Raw genomic sequence first — 18,503 nt, forward strand, 5'->3', positions numbered from 1 at the left:
GATTTTGCTGAGGGGTGGGGCCAAGCAGATTCTTTGCGCTAGAAGGTAACCAGGGTTTTTTTTCAGGGAAAAATGGAAGACTTTACCTGCAATCTTGGAAAATCCACCAATTTGGGGCGAAAAAAGGGCGGGGGCTGCCACCTTCATTTTTTTTGTACAAGCCAGCATGAAAAATTGTCTTTTTTTTTACTCGGCTTATTTAGGGAGTGTACACCCACTTCCATACACCCTATTTAGCAACGCACCTATTCTTCTTAGAACTTCTTCTTTTTGGGGGGGGGGGGGGGGGAGGGGAGAGACAATGGTACCATGGTTCCCCTAAATACACATGTCTTGAAATAGCTAACAGTCCTCCAAGCAGGCTTCACTCCACTCAAATATTATTGGAATATCAACCTTATATCCTAGGGCGTACCTTCCTTGATCCTGCAAACTCTTTCCAAAGCTGGATTTTGTTGAGGAATTGAGAGGGCACGGGGTTGAAATAAAGTTGAACAAGGAGTGAAGTGGATTGGAACCTGTGACCTCCAGATTACTGTATCAGTGCTCTACCAACTGAGCCAGCCGGCCCTATAGACGAATCCCGGCACAACATCACTGTACACAAACAATGGAGAAACCATTGTGCATGCTATTGTAAAGCTACAGCCCCCCCCCCCCCCCCCCCCCCCCCCGGACAGATCATTCACCATTGAAGGAGGCCTTCGTGATAGAACTGACAGCATTCCCACATTACAAGTACTTTTACCTTTAGTTGTCGTGTGTTCTTGAAACTGCTGCAGAGTGCTGTGTGGATGCTTTGGAAAGCTTGAGGCATTTTCCTAAAAAAAAGAGGAAAGAATGAATTGCTTGATGTAAAAAACTGACAAGTGAACCTAACAATTTAACAAAATGTTCCCAAATGAATAGCGAGTAAATGAACCTCGCAAACACAATGGCCACTCAGAAATAATTCACTCTTTTCTTGCAGAGACGGTTTTAAGTACAATTTGAGGTTCCTTGAGTTACCAGTTTTAGCCAGAGAAAGGGAAAACGGATGACAGCGTGATCAATGGATACGCGTCAATGCCACTTTCTTACCCTTGAGGCACTATAGGGTCTAACGCTCACAAAGAGAGAGGTTGGCAACAATGGCAGAAGTTACATCAGGCCTGTAATTCAAACGCTGGCCACGACAATGCGACCATTGTGACTTTGTCAGTAGCACCCCGGGGTTGAGTTCTTTTCATGAGCTGTACACCCCGCAGTGCCCCATTTTATCCGTTTGCCATTATTTACAGCCTCTTTTATGCATTCAGGCGCTTTGTTGCTATTGTGAAAATAATACAGTGACAGCGCACTGAAGCAATTTTTCAAACCTTCCAAAAACTGAAATTGGCATAGAGAAATTATTTTTAGGAAAGTTTTAAGTCTGTCACGAGCCAATATTGCCCATAAAGGCCGGGTGTATGTCTCTGGTTTCCTTGGCATAAAAACGACTGAGAATATCTCTATTCCTTTTGGATGGGATGTTTAGTCCATCACATGTTACTCCCCAGCTTATAATGTCGGTACCCATTTATACTCCTGGGTGGAGAGAGGCAAGTGAATGGTGAGCCAATTGCCCAGGGACACAACATTTGAAGAATTTTACTCATAGATTATTTTCCCGTCTCAAACTTTACTTAGGTTCAGGAGAAAAGTCTTAATTTGCATGGGTGTAATTTTAAGACCCCAACCCCTTTTTGACTTGCGGCACAGGAAACAGTACTCGATCAATGAGAGATGACAGAATTTCATAGCAGGAGCTGGAGTAAACTTTATTTGACCTCAAAAAACCCCAGAGACCCTGTCAGTGTTTATTAGGCTGAACTGGCAGAACTTTGGAAAATTGAATGAGACAACCCATTAATGACTATGTGAAACAAGCTTTTTTTTGGGGGGGGGGTACTTGGGGATCTAACTTGTGTGGTTTTAGGGCACATATTTTCTCACAGACGTGGCAGAATTTAATAATAAACTGTAAAGAAAGTTTGCCAGTATGGTGCCTCAAAAGAATCACCACAAAAAAATTGAGGTCAAACCAGCCAAGTTTAATCAACGCTATACTAGTGTCAACAATTGAACATGTGTAATAATGTAAATGAAACAAAAATAAACAAATAAAATACAAAACAGCAAAACTTGCTGAGCCAAGGTCAGTAAACTTTAAATAGAAATAAAAATTGATTCAATTTTATGAAAACAGACAATTTCGTAAGTTTCTTTTAAAATCACATTGCTATAAAATAAGATATTAAAAAAAAGCAAAACTGGTTTGACTAAAGATGATATAAATAACAACATTTGACATTAAATATTAGGCCCACAAGCATGACAAGTACTAAAAAATAGGCCCTAAAGTACAATTTACAAAGTGTAAAATCTTTACCTGAATTTGGTTTTGTTCTGAACAACAAGAGTCAGAGAAGTACAATAAGAAGCAAACGACGATGCAGATGTTCGTGAGCTTGCAGTACATTCTTGAATCACTTCTCCCAATCCTTCTCAGGGGAGTTCCTCTGGAGATTAGATGAGGTATTGTCACCATTGTTTACTTATTTGGCGATAGTCTCAGCCGGTCCAGAAGTTTGTTAAGAAGATCTTCCTTGCATGCCTTGAATCCTCATCGTAATGTGGGACTGTTGGCAGCAGCTTTTATGTGCAGCATCATCTGAGGCAAACTGGCATCCCAAAACAAGCGGCGGCTAGAGAGTCCGATCCTGACTCCTAATTAATACTTGGCAGCTAGTAACACTCTGGAAACTACAGCCAGGCTGACAGCTCAAAGCGTCCCTTAGTTGACAACGACTGCGGACCCCAGCTGTGCGCTATTCATACAGACTCGTCCATTCATCCAGCGCGTAGTACACTGCATGCACTTGTTTACTGTACATCTTAGGACCTGCAGCCCAGATGATCAACAAGCCAGCCCTACCCACTTCCAAGTTCCAGCACCAAACTTCTCTCGATCGAATGGGCTCGCGACCATAAAATGTCTCCAAGTGTGGAATTATAAAATCCTGGTGACGCCGCCCCTCCTATCGTGAAGTTTATGACCGAGAGAGTGCCGTGTGTACGTGTGTCTCGATTCAAGTGCACCGCATGGGGTACGGTACGGGTACTGACGGCCAGCTGATGGGGGGCACACGCAGACTCAACACAAACGAAAGCGCGCCACAGGATATCGAGGAGTCAGTCAATGGATAGCCTTGTTCAATGCGGTCTCTCGGCTTTTTGTCGAAGGGAGATAATCGGGCCCTGCACCCACAATCAACGCGGCTACGTGCGTGTACCACCGACCCTTGTCCGTGCGTGTACCGTACCACCGACCCTTGTCCGTACGAACGGTTTGGTGCACAACCAGCAAGCACAAACACGTGAGTACGGACTGTACGCATGGTGTAATAAGGCAGTAAATGTAGGCCTACTATGTTCTGCGTGTGGGTGTACGTACGTACGTGTGGGGGATATACGCGCCGCGTGGCCTGTCGAACGACCGCCTTGTTGGGTCTGCAACTTCCGGGTTTAATGTCTTTCTTTACTTTTTCGTCCAGTTTTGGAAAAAAATGGGCGGGCTTCAGGTATGCGGGTATGCCGTGATGATTATGTAGGTTTGTCTTGGACCAATCACATGAAACAACCTTCCCAATAGTATGATTAATTCATTTCTAAGCTGACCAATCGTAAGCTTCACAATAATCATGTGACGTCGCGCGGTATGCATAATGCATTAGTCATCATGGCGTCTTCCATGTCTTTTTAGCGAGAGCGAAATGTTCGTCACTTTTTCAACAATTTGACATTGATTCGAGTTTTTCGGCTCGTGTAATGAATCCATTTGAGTGGGCAACGATCGTCTATTGACAGCATTACCTGCAGAATTCGTTGGAGCATTCAATACTGCTTCGGACAGACTGGGACTGAACGACTTTCACCCACAGCAACGGGCCGCCATTGCAGCGTTTCTTCGCGGATGCGACGTGTTAGTTAGCCTATCGCGGGCTGACCAATGAGAATTCAGTATATACGCGGGGTGGTACCTCATTACCGTAATAGGTTTTGCTGGGTCAACTCAAAACCATCAAGGCGTTGGGTTACGCGGACTAGCTCATGCATGTACATGTACATGTACATGTACAGTACTGTGTGTGCATGGCTGTTGTACGAGTACGTGTGTGATGTACATGTACATGTACGTGCGTACGTACATGTACAAGCATAGCCTTGCTGTATGGGACAAGTTGCTTTCTCACTAGCAGCGTACGGGCATCGATATGTGCACGCAATTATGCCTTGCCAAGTTGATTAGGGATTTTCTTATCGGCGATTTTTTTTATCGGCGAATCGATAAGCCCAACGCCTTGGTCAAGGCTAGTCAATGGAACGTCCCACGTTAACACGTGCAAGGGACCCTTTTCAAACCGAGGTGTCGTTACGGATTAGGCTAATAGGAGGCGCAAAACGGGAATTATTTACAGAAAAAAACTTCGATTACTTTTTGTTGGTAACTTTGGTAAAAAGGGGTAGGGATACTATTACTTGTAGCGGTAGTGAAATGATGGCGCTTCTATTTTCTTAATAAACAAAAATATGGTAAAATGTCGCCAGGTGGAGGGGTCCGGTGTAAGTTGCACCCCCCCCCCCGCGGCCCATGTAATATTCGCATTTGAACATGGTATGGGGGTGGGTGGGTGGGGGTGAGGGTTGAACAATAATCATACCAGGGGCGGATCATAGCTTTCAGCGGGTAACGGGGAGCTAGGGATGATATTGAAGCTAAGGCCGCTTAGTGCCGAAGGCAGTTTCCATCAGTGTGGGCTAAGCTGTTGATTGGTCTATTTAGGCTGCCACGTTTTTTGTAATACAACAACGGGTTACCGAAGACCCGGTAGAAGGCGCCCGCTGAATGGTCAGAACCTCCAGGTCAATTAAGTCTTGTTTGGCATGATTAATCGCCGAGTCCGAGTTCGCATATTATATACCCTTGCAGCGGCCATGGTTCAAGTTCTTTCCTCATACCGTGGAAAGGGCATATTAGTAGACCAGCTTTTTCCAGCATTCCTAAGGCAAGTCAAAACTAACTTAAGGAACATTGGAATTCCCTTTATTTTTTGTGGCCCCATTTTACTAGTTTCATTAGTTAGTCAGCGGCTGCTACTGCCGCTGAAAATTAGGGTATACTACTGCATACTCCATTCTCGCAGGAGACGAAATCAAACAAGGTCGAAGTTTCAAAAATGATTTATCGGTAATAATGAGGGCGCTGTCACGCCCCAACTATCGCATCGGTCCCAACTATAGTTGGGCCTGTCCCAACTATAGTTGGGCCTGTCCCAACTGTAGTTCCACAGTTGGGCTGGCCCAACTATAGTTGGGCCTGTCCCAACTATAGTTGGGACGGTCCCAACTGTAAGTTCCACTGTTGGGCTGGCCCATCTATAGTTGGGCCACTCCGATCTTTTTATTTTGCGGTGTCCCAACTATAGTTTACATTGATGTACAACTGTAAAACGTTCCCTACAGCTCTGATACACGTCTGACTTTACTGGGGACCACTGAAATTAGTTATTGATGGGGCGAATCTATAGTTGGGCCACTCCAATCTTTTTATTTTGCGGGCCCAACTATAGTGTACATTGTTGTACCATGGTTGTACGATTATAAAACATTCCCTACAACTCTAATACACATCTGACTTTACTTGGGACCAATGAAATTATCTATGGGTGGGGACCATCTGTAGTTGGGCCACCGCAATATTTTTATTTGGCGGTCCCAACTATAGTTTACATTGATGTACGACGACTATAAAACATTCCCTACAGCTAGCTCTGTTACATACTGTCCGACTTTACTTGGGACCTTTGACATTAGCTATGGGTGGGGCCCATCTATAGTTGGCCGGCCATGGCAATCTTTGAATTTTGCAAAATGTTGCTGGACAATCAACCCAGCAGCTGGACAACTCATCCAACTAGGCAGTACCACGTGACCGGCCAGCCTTGCGGCATGCATGCACGACGAATACACGGTGCCAGCGCCGCGGAACATTTAATCCAACAAGATCTATCAAGCATGAAGCATCCGGCGCAACTCCAGTCCTAACTATAGTTGGGCCGGCCCAACTGCCGCACTATAGTTGGGACAGTCCCAACTATAGTTGGGACCGATGCGATAGTTGGGGCGTGACAGCGCTATTTGCATTTTACCGTGATGCGATCGCGAGTAAGTCTGATGAATTTTACGTGGCTACAACCACAAACTTTGAAAAATCAGTAGCGGTCGGGACACCCCCCCCCCCCGTTCAGCCGCTGAATGATGTTACGATACTATTAAAATAGTAAATGGAAGGCTAAAGTTATTAAATTTATTCACAAATTGCCTTAGAATGCAGGAGAAAGACCCCCGCGGTTACATTTCAGTTGTTGATAATAATGATTCATAAAGTGGAATTTTGCGTCGTGGGTTCGAGTCCCACCCGAGTAATATTTTCCAACTTTCACTCGGGAGGTAACACACTGAGTATACAGTGTTTATACGTCGGTGAGGGCAAACCTGATTTGATAAAAATGATGGATTTTTTTTAATGTTCACTGTGAAGATGATGAAATCATCATATCACCATTATTAACAGGTTTGAAAAACATATGTCACCATCTACAAGTCGAAAAACAAAATATTATATCATTATCTACATGTTCGATGGTGTTTTTGAACATGTAGATGTTGATATGATATATTTTTATTTCACCCGTAACCGTCTGTAGATGGTGATGAGATTTTGTTTCCGAACATGTAGATGGTGATATGATATTATGTTTTGGAAAGTGTAGGCTATAGTGTTAGTTAAAGCATTTTTGACCATGATTAATTCATGGCAGAAACACAAACGCCTATGAAGCACACGAACGCATATTCTTTCCTCTCCTTTCAGTTTTTAATACAGTTTATTGACGAAAGGAACAGAAGTATTTATTTAAAAGATGCGAATTTTGGAAGACTGCGAAGCACTGATTTCGACTCAGCAACCCATCCCCTCCGTCGTTTCATCAATCTCGCCCGTGCAATGACAGATTTTTAAATTGGCATGAAATATAAAAAGTTCATATTTGGAAAATTTCCAAAATCTACCATATAATGCTTTTGGAGTCGACTTCAGAAATTGTGACTTAATTTCGATAATGTGGACTAAGCTGTTGATTGGTCAGTTTGGCTGCCATGTTTTGTAACAACGGGTTACCGAAGACCCTCTAGAAGGCGCCCGCTGAATGGTCAGAGGCTCGAGGTCAAGACGCAGTCTTGTTTTGCATAATTAATCGCCGAATCTGCTCGCATATCATAGACCCTTGCTGCGGCCGTGGTTTTCCTTCTATACTGCGGCAAGGGGATATTCCATAGACCAGCTTAATTCTCCTGCATTCTAAGGCAAGTCAAAACTAACTTTAGGAACATTAGCATTCCATTTATTATTTGTGGCCCCATTTTACTAGTTTCATAAGATTAGTCAGCGGCTGCTACGGCCGCGGCAGAAATACTAGCTTTCATCCATCGCCGGAGACTAACTAAAGTCCAACAAGGTCGAAGTTTTAAAAATGACGCATCAGTGACATTGAGGGCGCTATTCGCATTTTACCAAGTCGCGATCGTATCGCATGCGCGCAGAAAGTGGGAGTCTGACGAATTGTAATCGAATGCAGTGGATCGGGAGGGGGAAGGGGGGTGGTTGTAAGCCCCCCCCCCCCCCCCCCCCCGTTCAGCCGCTGAATGATGTTATGATACTATTAAAGTAGTAAATGGAATGCTAAAGTTATTCAATTTAATCTCAAATTGCCTTAGAATACAGGAGAAAGACCCCTGCGTGTCTTTGGCACGTCTTCTCTCAACCCCTCCCCTACCTTCCATATCAACATCCCCCCCCCCCGTTCCCTTGCAGCTATAGATTCTCTCCTGAAAAACGATGCAGTATTCAAATACATCTGAAAGAAATGCCTGATTTACTTTTGTCTTTAAACTTCATTGGGGAAAATAATTGATTTCGATTTTCAATATCCGCGTTTAGGCGCCTGTGAGACGCCAAGTTGTTGTTGGGGGGGGGGGGGGATGTCGGGACACGGCCTATACATGTAATACTTTTATTTTCTGTGAGTCCGTTTTTGCGCTTCATTCAATACCTGGACTGTAGGCCTATGGATGTAAAAAAAAAAAAAAACTTCGAATGAATTATTGAGCAGTTAAAACTGTCCGGGAAGGTCTTTCATTTAATTAAAGCGATGCAGTTTTTCCTCCGTATTGTGGACGCTTTCACTACCAAGCACCGATTCCCGCGTTCAGCAACCCCTCTTCCCCCGCAAATCTTTCCCGTGCAAAATGACAGCTTTTAAAATTGGAATGGAATTTAAAAAGTTCATACTTGGAGAATTCCCAAAGGTTAGCCTTTAACGTTTCTTCCTATTGGATAGTAACGGACGGAATTGTCCAATTTCTCCAAATTTAATGAATTTGGTATTAATGATGATCTTCAGACTCACAAGGCTCATGGCGCGAGAACAAAAAGGTTCCGCCCGACCCTTTGAGGGATAAGATCATGGCTTCATTTTCCCACGATTTTCATTTGTTTGTTTCGGGCCCAGGGGATCAATGATGGGGCCTCCCCCCCCCCGTCCCGCGCTCAGATTGGCTGATAAACTTTTTTTGGGGGGGGGGGGCTGCATGATATATTATGCACGTCTATTTGATTTTGCGCGAGTAATGACATCATGCTTTTTGGAATGAAATATAATGAATTAGTTTACATATAGGCAAAACAATAATAATTTATATCTGACGCCTACACAAAACAGGTCTGCCTATGGTACCCGCCCCCGACAACAAAAAAACTTTTCAGAATTTCCCACTTGACTAAATTTTCTTTAAAGATTAACTCACAATCGAACATATATTTTTTTTTACGCTCCAGCCTAAGCACTAGCGCTAGCACGCCCTCACTCATCATGATCATTTTGTATGCGCGCACTTAGTCAGGAGAAAGAGCGGTTACCGTTGATTCTATCTCTTACTGGAAAGGGTACCAGACAGGAAATTAGTACATTGACCCCACACGCAATCGTCCCAAGATGGCTGTAGATTATTGAGCAAGTGCTGTTCGCGGTTGCATGTAATATTGGTTTTCGGTGGAAAAACGTTGATATATAAGCCGATAGCCGACATTTTACATCAGAGGTCGTGACTGCGATCAACATATTACAACAAGTGTTGTTTTAGAATCCAAAGATTAAGTCAAATACAGCACCAAACATGTCGAAGTCAGATCAAATACTGGAGATTGATCCTCCCAACGAGTTGAGGTTCCGAGGTAGGCCTAACAATTAAACTTAATTTTATTTCATAAATTGTAATCATTATCTTTCAAGTTGTTCAATGCTGTTTTTAAGGGATTTGACAAATGTGTTAAAGTGGTCGTTATTTTAAATCCTTGTAAGTTGTAGATTTGAGAGAGATGATGGTCTGAGTGGGAGAAACATGTTTATGAAAGAGGGACGAAACTAGCCCCACTAGTGTGGCCGTCGGTATGCTGCGCTGAACCTAAGGCCACACACCGTGGTACCGCGCGCTACTGAGGACGAAGTTTTCATAAAATTCAGGGCAGTTTCTTACATTCTCAGTTTCTTACTTTCTTATGGTTGTATTCTATGATGTCTCACCTATCACTTCTGGGATGCTTAGGTCTAATGATGTTCCATTTTCCGAGATATTCTTCAATCTTTCTGGAGCCCATATGCACTCGTGAAACGTCTGGTGGTGGCAGCCATTTTGAATGTGACAAGAGATGACCTCAAGCTGTGACGTCGCGTTTATGCAAATTGCTTGTCGAGCGCGCGAGGGCGCGAGTTGCAAATGCGACGGCTGTTTCCTGTGCCGTAGATCCTGAATAGAGATCGGTGCACGTGGCCCCCTGACGATAAATGCATGGTACAGGAAACAGCCGTCGCATTTGCAACTCGCGCCCTCGCGCGCTCGACAAGCAATTTGCATACACGCGACGTCACAGCTTGAGGTCATCTCTTGTCCCATTCAAAATGGGACGTTTCACGAGTGCATATGGACTCCAGAAAGATTGAAGAATATCTCGGAAAATGGAACATCATTAGACCCTAGCATTCCAGAAGTGATTGGTGAGACATCATAGAATACAACCATAAGAAAGTAAGAAACTGAGAATGTAAGAAACTGCCCTGAATTTTATGAAAACTTCGTCCTCAGTAGCGCGCGGTACCACGGTGTGTGGCCTTAGGTTCAGCGCAGCATACCGACGGCCACACTAGTGGGGCTAGGACGAAACGTGAAAAAGCAGTAACAAATCTGCTGCCAGTGCCATTCTCAACAGCTCACTTTTGTTGAGTCGAGTGTTAATGTAGACATGTTTTGTTAGAGAGGCTGGAAAGATTCCCATATCTGGCCATCACTTTTCACCCTGTGGCACGTGTACAAACTGGATGAGACTGGTCTGAAATTTTCTTAAGTGTTTTCTCAGTAAATATTTAAATATTTTCCCTGCTAAATTGACTTTTTAGGACATATTATCACTTTCTGATGGTTGATAGGTCACTGAAGGGAAAAATTAGTGATGGCCAGATATGGGAATCTTTCCAGATTCCCATATCTGGCCATCACTTTTCACCCTGTGCACAAACCCTATGAGACTGGTCTGAAAATGTCTAAGTGTTTCCTCAGTAAATGCTGTTTTCCCTGCTATTGCTAAACAAATATTTGACTTTTTATGTTATGGCATAGGCCTAGGCCTATTATCACTTTTTGATGGCTGATATAGGTCACGGTAGGAAAAAAACTAGTGATGGCCAGATATGGGAATTTCAGAAAGGCCAACAACATTGGCCAACATTTGTCATATTTGTCAATCACAAATAATGGACTCTGAACTCAATTCACAAGATATTCAAATGAACTGCAGCAAAGGTATTCCTTTAAAGTAGGCATAGCACGCCTAGGTCTTAATATTATTTTTCCTAAACTTTTGTTGGTTTTATCCTATTTCGTAGGTCCTTTCACCGAAGTGGTGTCCTCTGAACTGAAGCTGATTAATCCCTCAGAGAAGACGGTATGCTTCAAGATCAAGACCACAGCTCCCCGCCGGTATTGCGTCCGGCCAAACAGTGGCATCGTCGGCCCAAAAGAGTCTGTCAAAGTCTCTGGTATGTCATTTCCATCTCGGCGCTAGATGTAGTCAACGTGAAATTTGGCTGTCCAAATTTGCCTCAAATAGGCTTACCTGGTTAAGCCAGTTTGGTTTTTCATTTACACTTGGGCAGTCAGGTCTATTGGGACATGTTAATCAAATCTGCACTGCGCTTTCGTTTTGCAGTGGGGAACTGTAGACTAGAACATAAACCTTTGGTTTATATATGCCATGCATTCATGAAAGTAGTGAGGCTTTGCAAGTTGAAAATAATACAACTTGGGAAAAGTTCTGGAGGTACACCCATAGTTAGTCCGGAAATCTGGACTCTCAGTACGAGTATGAGAGTCCCAAAACTTAAGGTACTGAAAACATGCAACACAAGAAAATAGACTGACACTGAAAACAACCAGTCCAACAACCCTTCAGTACTGCATCAATCAACTGTGGCAAAAGAAACATCTGGCATGTCTGGTATTAGTCTCTATTTCTCCATAGTCGGCTGCCAGACTAATGACAATGAATGAAGAGGTCAGTCTTTTTAAATAGTTGGACCATGGTTGGACGTGTACCAGTCTAGTCTTTAGCCTCATTTTGAAATCACTTGACTTCCCTCTCAATGTGCAAAATATTTAAGAAAAGTCTTCTTTAAAAATTGATTTGAGTCTTCAAGCTTGGTTGGTGAAATACTGAGGACCTTGTCTTTGCCTCATGAAAATTTTTGGAGAATTTTGTCGGCCAAAGAGTGAGTAAAGTTGGCCTGCTTTCCTAGCACTTAAGGTCCCAGTCTAACCCATGGTATGAGCTTACTGACTTCAGAGGAGTGTGGTTCTATGAAATATAGAGACTGCCAACTTTAGGCGAGGGGGTTCAGTTCCTTGCGTGCCTCTACCATATTTTGGGAGCCAAGGTGTGAATTCTGCTTCCATAATTGTTCTCTTTTAATGTCTGTCTTAAAAACGAAGTACTGGATGACTAGTAAAAAGTAATGGTTCATTTTTGTTGTTAACACCTCCACAGTCATGCTGCAGCCGTTTGAATATGATCCCAATGAGAAGAACAAGCACAAGTTCATGGTGCAGTCTCTCATTGCGCCCCCGGGAGAAGTCAATCAAGAAGAAGTGGTAAGTCTGAATTTTTCTGATGGAAATATTATCGCTCTCAATTAACCCAAACCCAGGTTATTTTGTCCAGAAAACCTGTTCAGTGCAACAGCGTAGAACGCTCGTCAAAGTGAGCCTTCCCTGTGTTTACAAGATCCCACAGGTCAAAATTCCCAAGGCCAATTTGCCTCGGAGTCTGTGGCTGCCGACTGCAGCAGGAGACAATTGTGGCATTGTTGGATGGGAGTACCTCCCATTGTTTCAGAGTCGGCAGGTGTTGATGACCAACACACAATAACGCCTGAACATTGCACAGTGTTAAATCTGGTAATGTTAAGATTAGCCCCTACCTGACCAACTCCATCAAATTCCATCCCCCATTGTGGGCTATTTTGGCAGATAAGTCATGCATACCAAGTCCATCAAATTCCACCAGCACCAGTGGTAGATTGTAATGGATTTGGTCCTGAAGCATTATATGAACTAGAAGGAGTGATGGATTTGGTTGACTATGGTCTTCTAATTAGCAAAACTAATTAGGGGGTTATGATTAAATGCAGTTTTTGCTGGATCCTAGCACCTCTTTTTTTTGTACTTTTAACTTTTAAAATGGCAATTTTTTTTCCCCCTGTAGTGGAAGTCGCAAGAAAGCGGCGCTCTGATGGACACCAAGTTAAAGTGTGTATTTGAACTACCAGCCAATCAAGCTACACATGCTGCTTCAGTGGTAAGTGACTTTTTATTTTCGACTGGGAAAGTGAGCAAGTTTCACCTCAATATCCCTTGGATAAAATGATTGTGACAAGGGTATTCTGGGTGTACGTGCTGAAGCTGAACAAACTACTGAAATGTCAACCTCGTCCCCAGTGCTTACTTTACTTCCAACCTTGTTTCCAATAGTAAGCCCTGGATAGGAAACTTTCTTCCTGCATCCTGATTCGATACCGCAATTGGCTAGTAATGGATTTTTATCATGCACTTGATGTTGTTATTCACAACGTGCAGTATGTGTTTTCGCAATCATTCGTCCACGCATTCTCAAAAATACTCATTTTCTTTCCAATTTGTTTATTTTAATAAGAAATGTGATTTGCATGTTGTTTTGATAAGATCGTAACAGTTTAATTAAATAAATTGTGTTTTCGTAACTCACGCTGTGCTCGCGCTGCGACAAATTTACTCTGTTTTCACCCCAGACACCGCATACAAAAACAAACGATAATGTAATGCACATGCAGGCACCAGACTATTGCTCATTTGCATAAGTGTTCAAAAATCTTGCACATGCAAATGATCCAATACCAGGGTGAGAGAGAGCAGGTAGTGATGGGTGCGTACTGCTCGACACCCTGGGTACGAGGTTGCTGAAATGTTTGATCAATTTGTGAATATTTTAATACTTTTTCATGAGTTGAATATTTGAAAAATGAAGTGCAGTTTTGGAGAAAAAAAGAAAGAATGTACATGTAGACCAACTTTTTGATACCATTGTGTTGTTTCTCATCATCTCATGTTAGTTTGCTATTGCTTGGCTGACCCAACTTCTCCTTCAATAACATTGGAGTTGTTTAACTGATCGGAAATTCAAATTTGAGTAAATTGTTATTTCAAACTGATTCAAGTCCTGTGGACTCTGTGCCAAAGTATCTCTTCAACAGTGAAAAAGGACACCTGACCACGTGCTCAGGTACAGATTCTGCCTCAGTCCTCAAAAATCATCCGTTATGTCTTGATTTTGTTCAGTGGAGGGGTGACCACTGCCTCAATCCTTCAAAATCCTCCAACAGTCACTGTAATAAGTTGAGGGGCTAATGCAGGGCTCAAGTATGCATGACTGAATACAAACAATGCCGAGTAAAACCTTCAAACTTGGCACAATGCATCCTCTAAAATCATTTTGCCATTCAGCCTCAATCCTCTAAAATCCTCCACAACCGCCTGGAAGTCTTTGGAGGATTGAGGAGGGTTAGGGTTAAGGCGGAGTTCGAGGGCGATGGTTTTATATTGCTTGGATAGGCATGAGTAAAGCTTTTGTGCACTCATTGTTAATCAATTAAGAATACCCTTCGAGACACCTGCAATGCATGAGGTCTATTGCTTAGTCAAAATGGTGACGACATGCAGTTCCAGCTGAAATAGCTCCAGTCCACATGCACAAATGCATCCGACAAACCTTGATATTAATTAATATCATATTGTGAATTTTTGTTTTGTTTGTCAATCCCAATGCAGATGGAGCCTGGCAGTTCTGGCAAGTCTCCTAAAGCAGACAGCCAAGGCAAGACGGCAGAGAAAGACCTGGAGACAGTGGTGGAGGAATGCAGGGCACTCAGACAGGAAGTCAGTAATCTAAGGACAGAGAACACAAACCTAAGAGTAAGTTAGTTCAACCACCAAATTTGTCAATCCTACAAGCAATTTGCACTTCACTTTATCCCCGTTGATGTCACACACAGCAACGCAGCCATCCAAGAGTCTTTCTCATGTGATTTTTCTGGATTACACAGTAAACGTCAATAATTGAAAAGTACCATACATTTTTAAGTCAAGTACATGCAGCGCAGATGTTGCTTCAAGTTGGAATCACGTAACCTCAGCGTCCAAATTTGTAAACAAGTTTGACATAATTCAAATTAGGTTTTGCCCTTCACCGACGTTTTTAAACACTGTATACTCAGTGTGTTACCTCCCGAGTGAAAGTTGGAAAAAATCACTCGGGTGGGACTCGAACCCACGACCTCCTACTTTCTAGTGCAGATGTCTTACCACTCAAAGCAGGAGGTTGTGGGTTCGAGTCCCACCCGAGTAATTTTTTTTTTTTTCCAACTTTCACTCGGGAGGTAACACACTGAGTATACAGTGTTTGAAAACGTTGGTGAAGGGCAAAACCTAATTTGAATAATATTACCCCGGCGCAAAAATTCCATCTTATAAAAGTGTGACATAGTCAGAGTTTGTCATTTTGCTCTTCCACACTTTGTACTGCAAAGTTTATACTCGTTACTCTGTGTTTTTCATGGAGGTTAGGGGTGTACTTTTACAGGTCATTTTGGAATCGGGTACCCATTGGTCAGGTGCCCACAGAGAAAACACAAAAGTACAAAATGAAGTAAGGTATTTTCCTCTGCACGCAACCCGCACAGCATTGCAAAACTGCCTCTAAGGGTCAAGTCATGGTAATTTTCACAGGCAACTTGGACGCAACCAAATGGACTATGAGATAAAGGAACCCTCACGATGAACAAATATTTTTCACACAGTTTATGGACATTCCTTATACGGTTGACTCTCGTTAATACAAACTAAGCCGGACCTAACCAAAATGTTTGTTATATCAGAATTTTGTATTAATTGTATGTCGGTTCCATTCATTGCACACATAAATGCGCAGTCGGGACCAAGGCTTTATGTTTGCTATAACCAGAATTTGTATTAACGAGAGTCGACTGTAAACATTTGAGGAAAAATTAAAATTCGCCTTTGGTTTTCTTCTTGGATTATCACCAAGAACAAGTTGCCTGTAAATTGCCCTGTTTGTAATGGCACTAAGACAGCGACTTGAAATATAAAATCCCAAGCTCTTTGTCAGATCTTGTCAACAGATGGACTCAAAGCAAATGAAGAATTTCTTGGACGTAAAAGGACCAGCAAATGATCGATGTAAAAAGGGCTTTGTAGGACTATGCAGAGATTTTTGGGTGTTAAAGCCAGAAAATGAAACGGCTTACCGCCACTTGGGTATGGGTTACCTTGGTATCCGTCCTAGCTCTAATCACAGCCACGTCGTCATTCACTTGACTCGTTTTAATGGCTCATTATATGTATGTCCCTGTTTGTTTTTTATTTCAGGATGGTGTGCGACAGCGTAAAGCCGGCGGCGATACCCAGATGTCGTCTGTCCAGCCGGCGGTCATGGAGACCAAAGTCAACAACATGCCCTCGGTCGTCGCTCTGGTCATTGCCATCCTAGTGGGGATCCTGGTTGGGAAAATCATCCTGTAAAACATTCACTAAATCAAAAAGCTCAACAAAAAAACAGACTTACTAAGCCTATACAGTCTGCCCAGTCTCTGTCTTAAAAAAAAAAATCTGCTCCTTCGAAAATAATAAGCAGGGACCAATGTGATGACAAATATAATCAATCATACACGCACATTCATTTCATTAATAAAAGTAGAAACACAAGTCATTTCGATTCTATAAAGAGAAAAACACTAGTATGTGATTGAAATTACTTGCGTCAGTCATTTCGTTTCATTAAGCAAATACAATCGCAACGGGAATATTCATTTGCATGTGACAATAAAACATAAGGACACGCTGGAACAAATACATTATGAACTGAAAAATAGTACATCCATGTGATTATGAATAAGCAGTCCAAGGTTTTCATTAAAAAAAAATAAAAAACCCCAAAACAAATGTTTTACCAGAAAAACAGTTTAAGGGCCTGGATTTCTTTTGAAGCAATATCGTCATCATTCATTAAGTCTCTGGGTAAGTGTACATTAATAGGCGTGTGGGCGCAAAGGAATGAAAAATATACGGTGTGCAAGAAAAACTCCTTTTTTTCCATATCTGGTCAAACGAAGCAACAATTCAAGCTGGTCATGCTCAAAAAATCATAATGCACAAGAAAATCAGAATATATCAATCAAAACTGTATAAATGTGGAATATTTGTTAAAAAAACCCCTGTTAAATACACCAATCTTGGCTTTCATCAAAGATGTTGAAATGTTAAATAGCCTTTGCATTGCTTGCATGGTATCCATTTCGTAGTTAAACTGGTGGTCTGTCCCTTAAAATGTTTATGAAAATTGGAAAAATGCTACGATCATTTGTAGATTTTTTTCCTGTTTCAATTTTGCAAACCCTAAAGCATTTTTGCTAGTGCTGTGCGACTAGTCTACTCGTCACTGGTGACTACTATTTGTAGTCGCAACCTCCATTCTTTTGTAGTCGACTAGTCGTGACTAGTCGTGGTGCTGTGACTAGTCGTGACTAGTTGTGGTGCTGTGACTAGTCAAGGTGCTGTGACTAGTCATGACTAGTCGTGGTGCTGTGACTACTAGTCATGGTGCCATGACTATGGTGCCATGACTAGTCATGACTTGTTGTGGTGCAGTGACTAGTCAAGGTGCTGTGACTAGTCATGACTAGTCCTGGTGCTGTGACTAGTCAAGGTGCTGTGACTAGTCATGACTTGTTGTGGTGCAGTGACTAGTCAAGGTGCTGTGACTAGTCATGACTAGTCGTGGTGCTGTGACTACTAGTTGTGGTGTTGTGACTAGTCAAGACTAGTTGTGGTGCTGTGACTAGTCATGACTAGTCGTGGTGCCGTGACTAGTCATGACTAGTTGTGGTGCTGTGACTAGTCAATGTGCTGTGACTTCTAGTCGTGGTGCTGTGACTAGTCATGACTAGTCTTGGTGCCGTGACTAGTCATGATGCCGTGCGGCTGGGAAATTACTAGTTGCACAGCACTGAGGTTATTCTTGGGCTTAATTGTGGGCGTAACTTTGCAACACATTTCTATGCTGAGACAGTGCATTTTCATCAATAAATTAATTAAATTTCCGAACGCTTTAAGAAGTCAACAATGGGTGTGTACACTGTGTAAGAATTTTGCAGATGGAGAAATGATTCGGGGATAAAATAAAGAGTTTTATAGACTAGTTCCAAAATGCTTCAGTCTTTCATCTTTGTACATGTCTTCTGTGATTGTTAAAAAAGTACACACATGTACAAGATGGGCCATTCATTGATAAGTGTCGTGTTCCTTTTTAGTAATTTGATTTTTTAACAAAAAAAAACAAATCTAATTAATTCCACCATGGACAATTTTCAGTTGCTTGTGTTGATTCTGTTGTGGATGGTCTCTAATAATGAAATAGGGCCACAGCTACTGATTTTCCTAATTTTGTTGTCATACGGGAAAATGTACCCTTTGCATGTGGAATTACTTGTAAACGCAAGCACTGTCACAAGGCTACAGTTTGCAGCTAATCTAAGTGCAATTAGTGCATGTACATCTCCAATCGTTTTTAGGTCCTTATAGGTGACTGATTTCCAAACCAAATTGTTAAATTGGCATTGGTGAATTTTAGTATAGAAGTAGATATAAAACATGCGCATATAAAAATGGGGTTCTAGTTGTTTTATCGTTTGTAGTTTTCCTCCTCA

General features: G+C 42.3%; 2 protein-coding genes across 2 annotated transcripts in view; one reads left to right on the top strand and one right to left on the bottom strand.

Annotated features, from left to right (window-relative positions):
• Positions 1–2,631, bottom strand: part of LOC119737051 (A disintegrin and metalloproteinase with thrombospondin motifs 18-like) — an 83,005-nt gene extending 80,374 nt beyond the window's left edge. The window contains exons 1-2 of the mRNA XM_038211124.1: positions 2,411–2,631; positions 749–821 (exon numbers count right to left, since the gene is read on the bottom strand). Coding sequence (XP_038067052.1) covers positions 749–821; positions 2,411–2,569 — 232 coding nt within the window. The 5' untranslated portion in view covers positions 2,570–2,631. The remainder of the gene's footprint in view (positions 1–748; positions 822–2,410) is intronic.
• Positions 2,632–9,004: 6,373 nt separating this feature from the next.
• LOC119738644 (vesicle-associated membrane protein-associated protein A-like) lies at positions 9,005–17,995 on the top strand. The gene is made up of 6 exons (XM_038213558.1): positions 9,005–9,373; positions 11,079–11,231; positions 12,236–12,339; positions 12,953–13,045; positions 14,551–14,694; positions 16,168–17,995. The coding sequence occupies exons 1-6, from the start codon at positions 9,316–9,318 to the stop codon at positions 16,318–16,320; spliced, it is 705 nt and encodes a 234-aa protein (XP_038069486.1). The 5' UTR covers positions 9,005–9,315; the 3' UTR covers positions 16,321–17,995.
• The last annotated feature ends 508 nt before the right edge of the window (positions 17,996–18,503 follow it).

The sequence above is a fragment of the Patiria miniata genome, unplaced genomic scaffold (genome assembly GCF_015706575.1).
Source record: "Patiria miniata isolate m_02_andy unplaced genomic scaffold, ASM1570657v1 HiC_scaffold_3, whole genome shotgun sequence".
Classification (NCBI taxonomy): Eukaryota; Metazoa; Echinodermata; class Asteroidea; order Valvatida; family Asterinidae; genus Patiria; species Patiria miniata.

What these genes read in the sequence shown, in the direction of transcription:
- LOC119738644 (XM_038213558.1), top strand. Translation starts at nt 9,316, where the DNA reads ATGTCGAAGTCAGATCAAATACTGGAGATTGATCCTCCCAACGAGTTG. An exon ending in CAACGAGTTGAGGTTCCGAG is followed by an intron (nt 9,374 to 11,078) that starts GTAGGCCTAACA and finishes CCTATTTCGTAG; the next exon opens with GTCCTTTCACCGAAGTGGTG. An exon ending in AAGTCAATCAAGAAGAAGTG is followed by an intron (nt 12,340 to 12,952) that starts GTAAGTCTGAAT and finishes TTCCCCCTGTAG; the next exon opens with TGGAAGTCGCAAGAAAGCGG.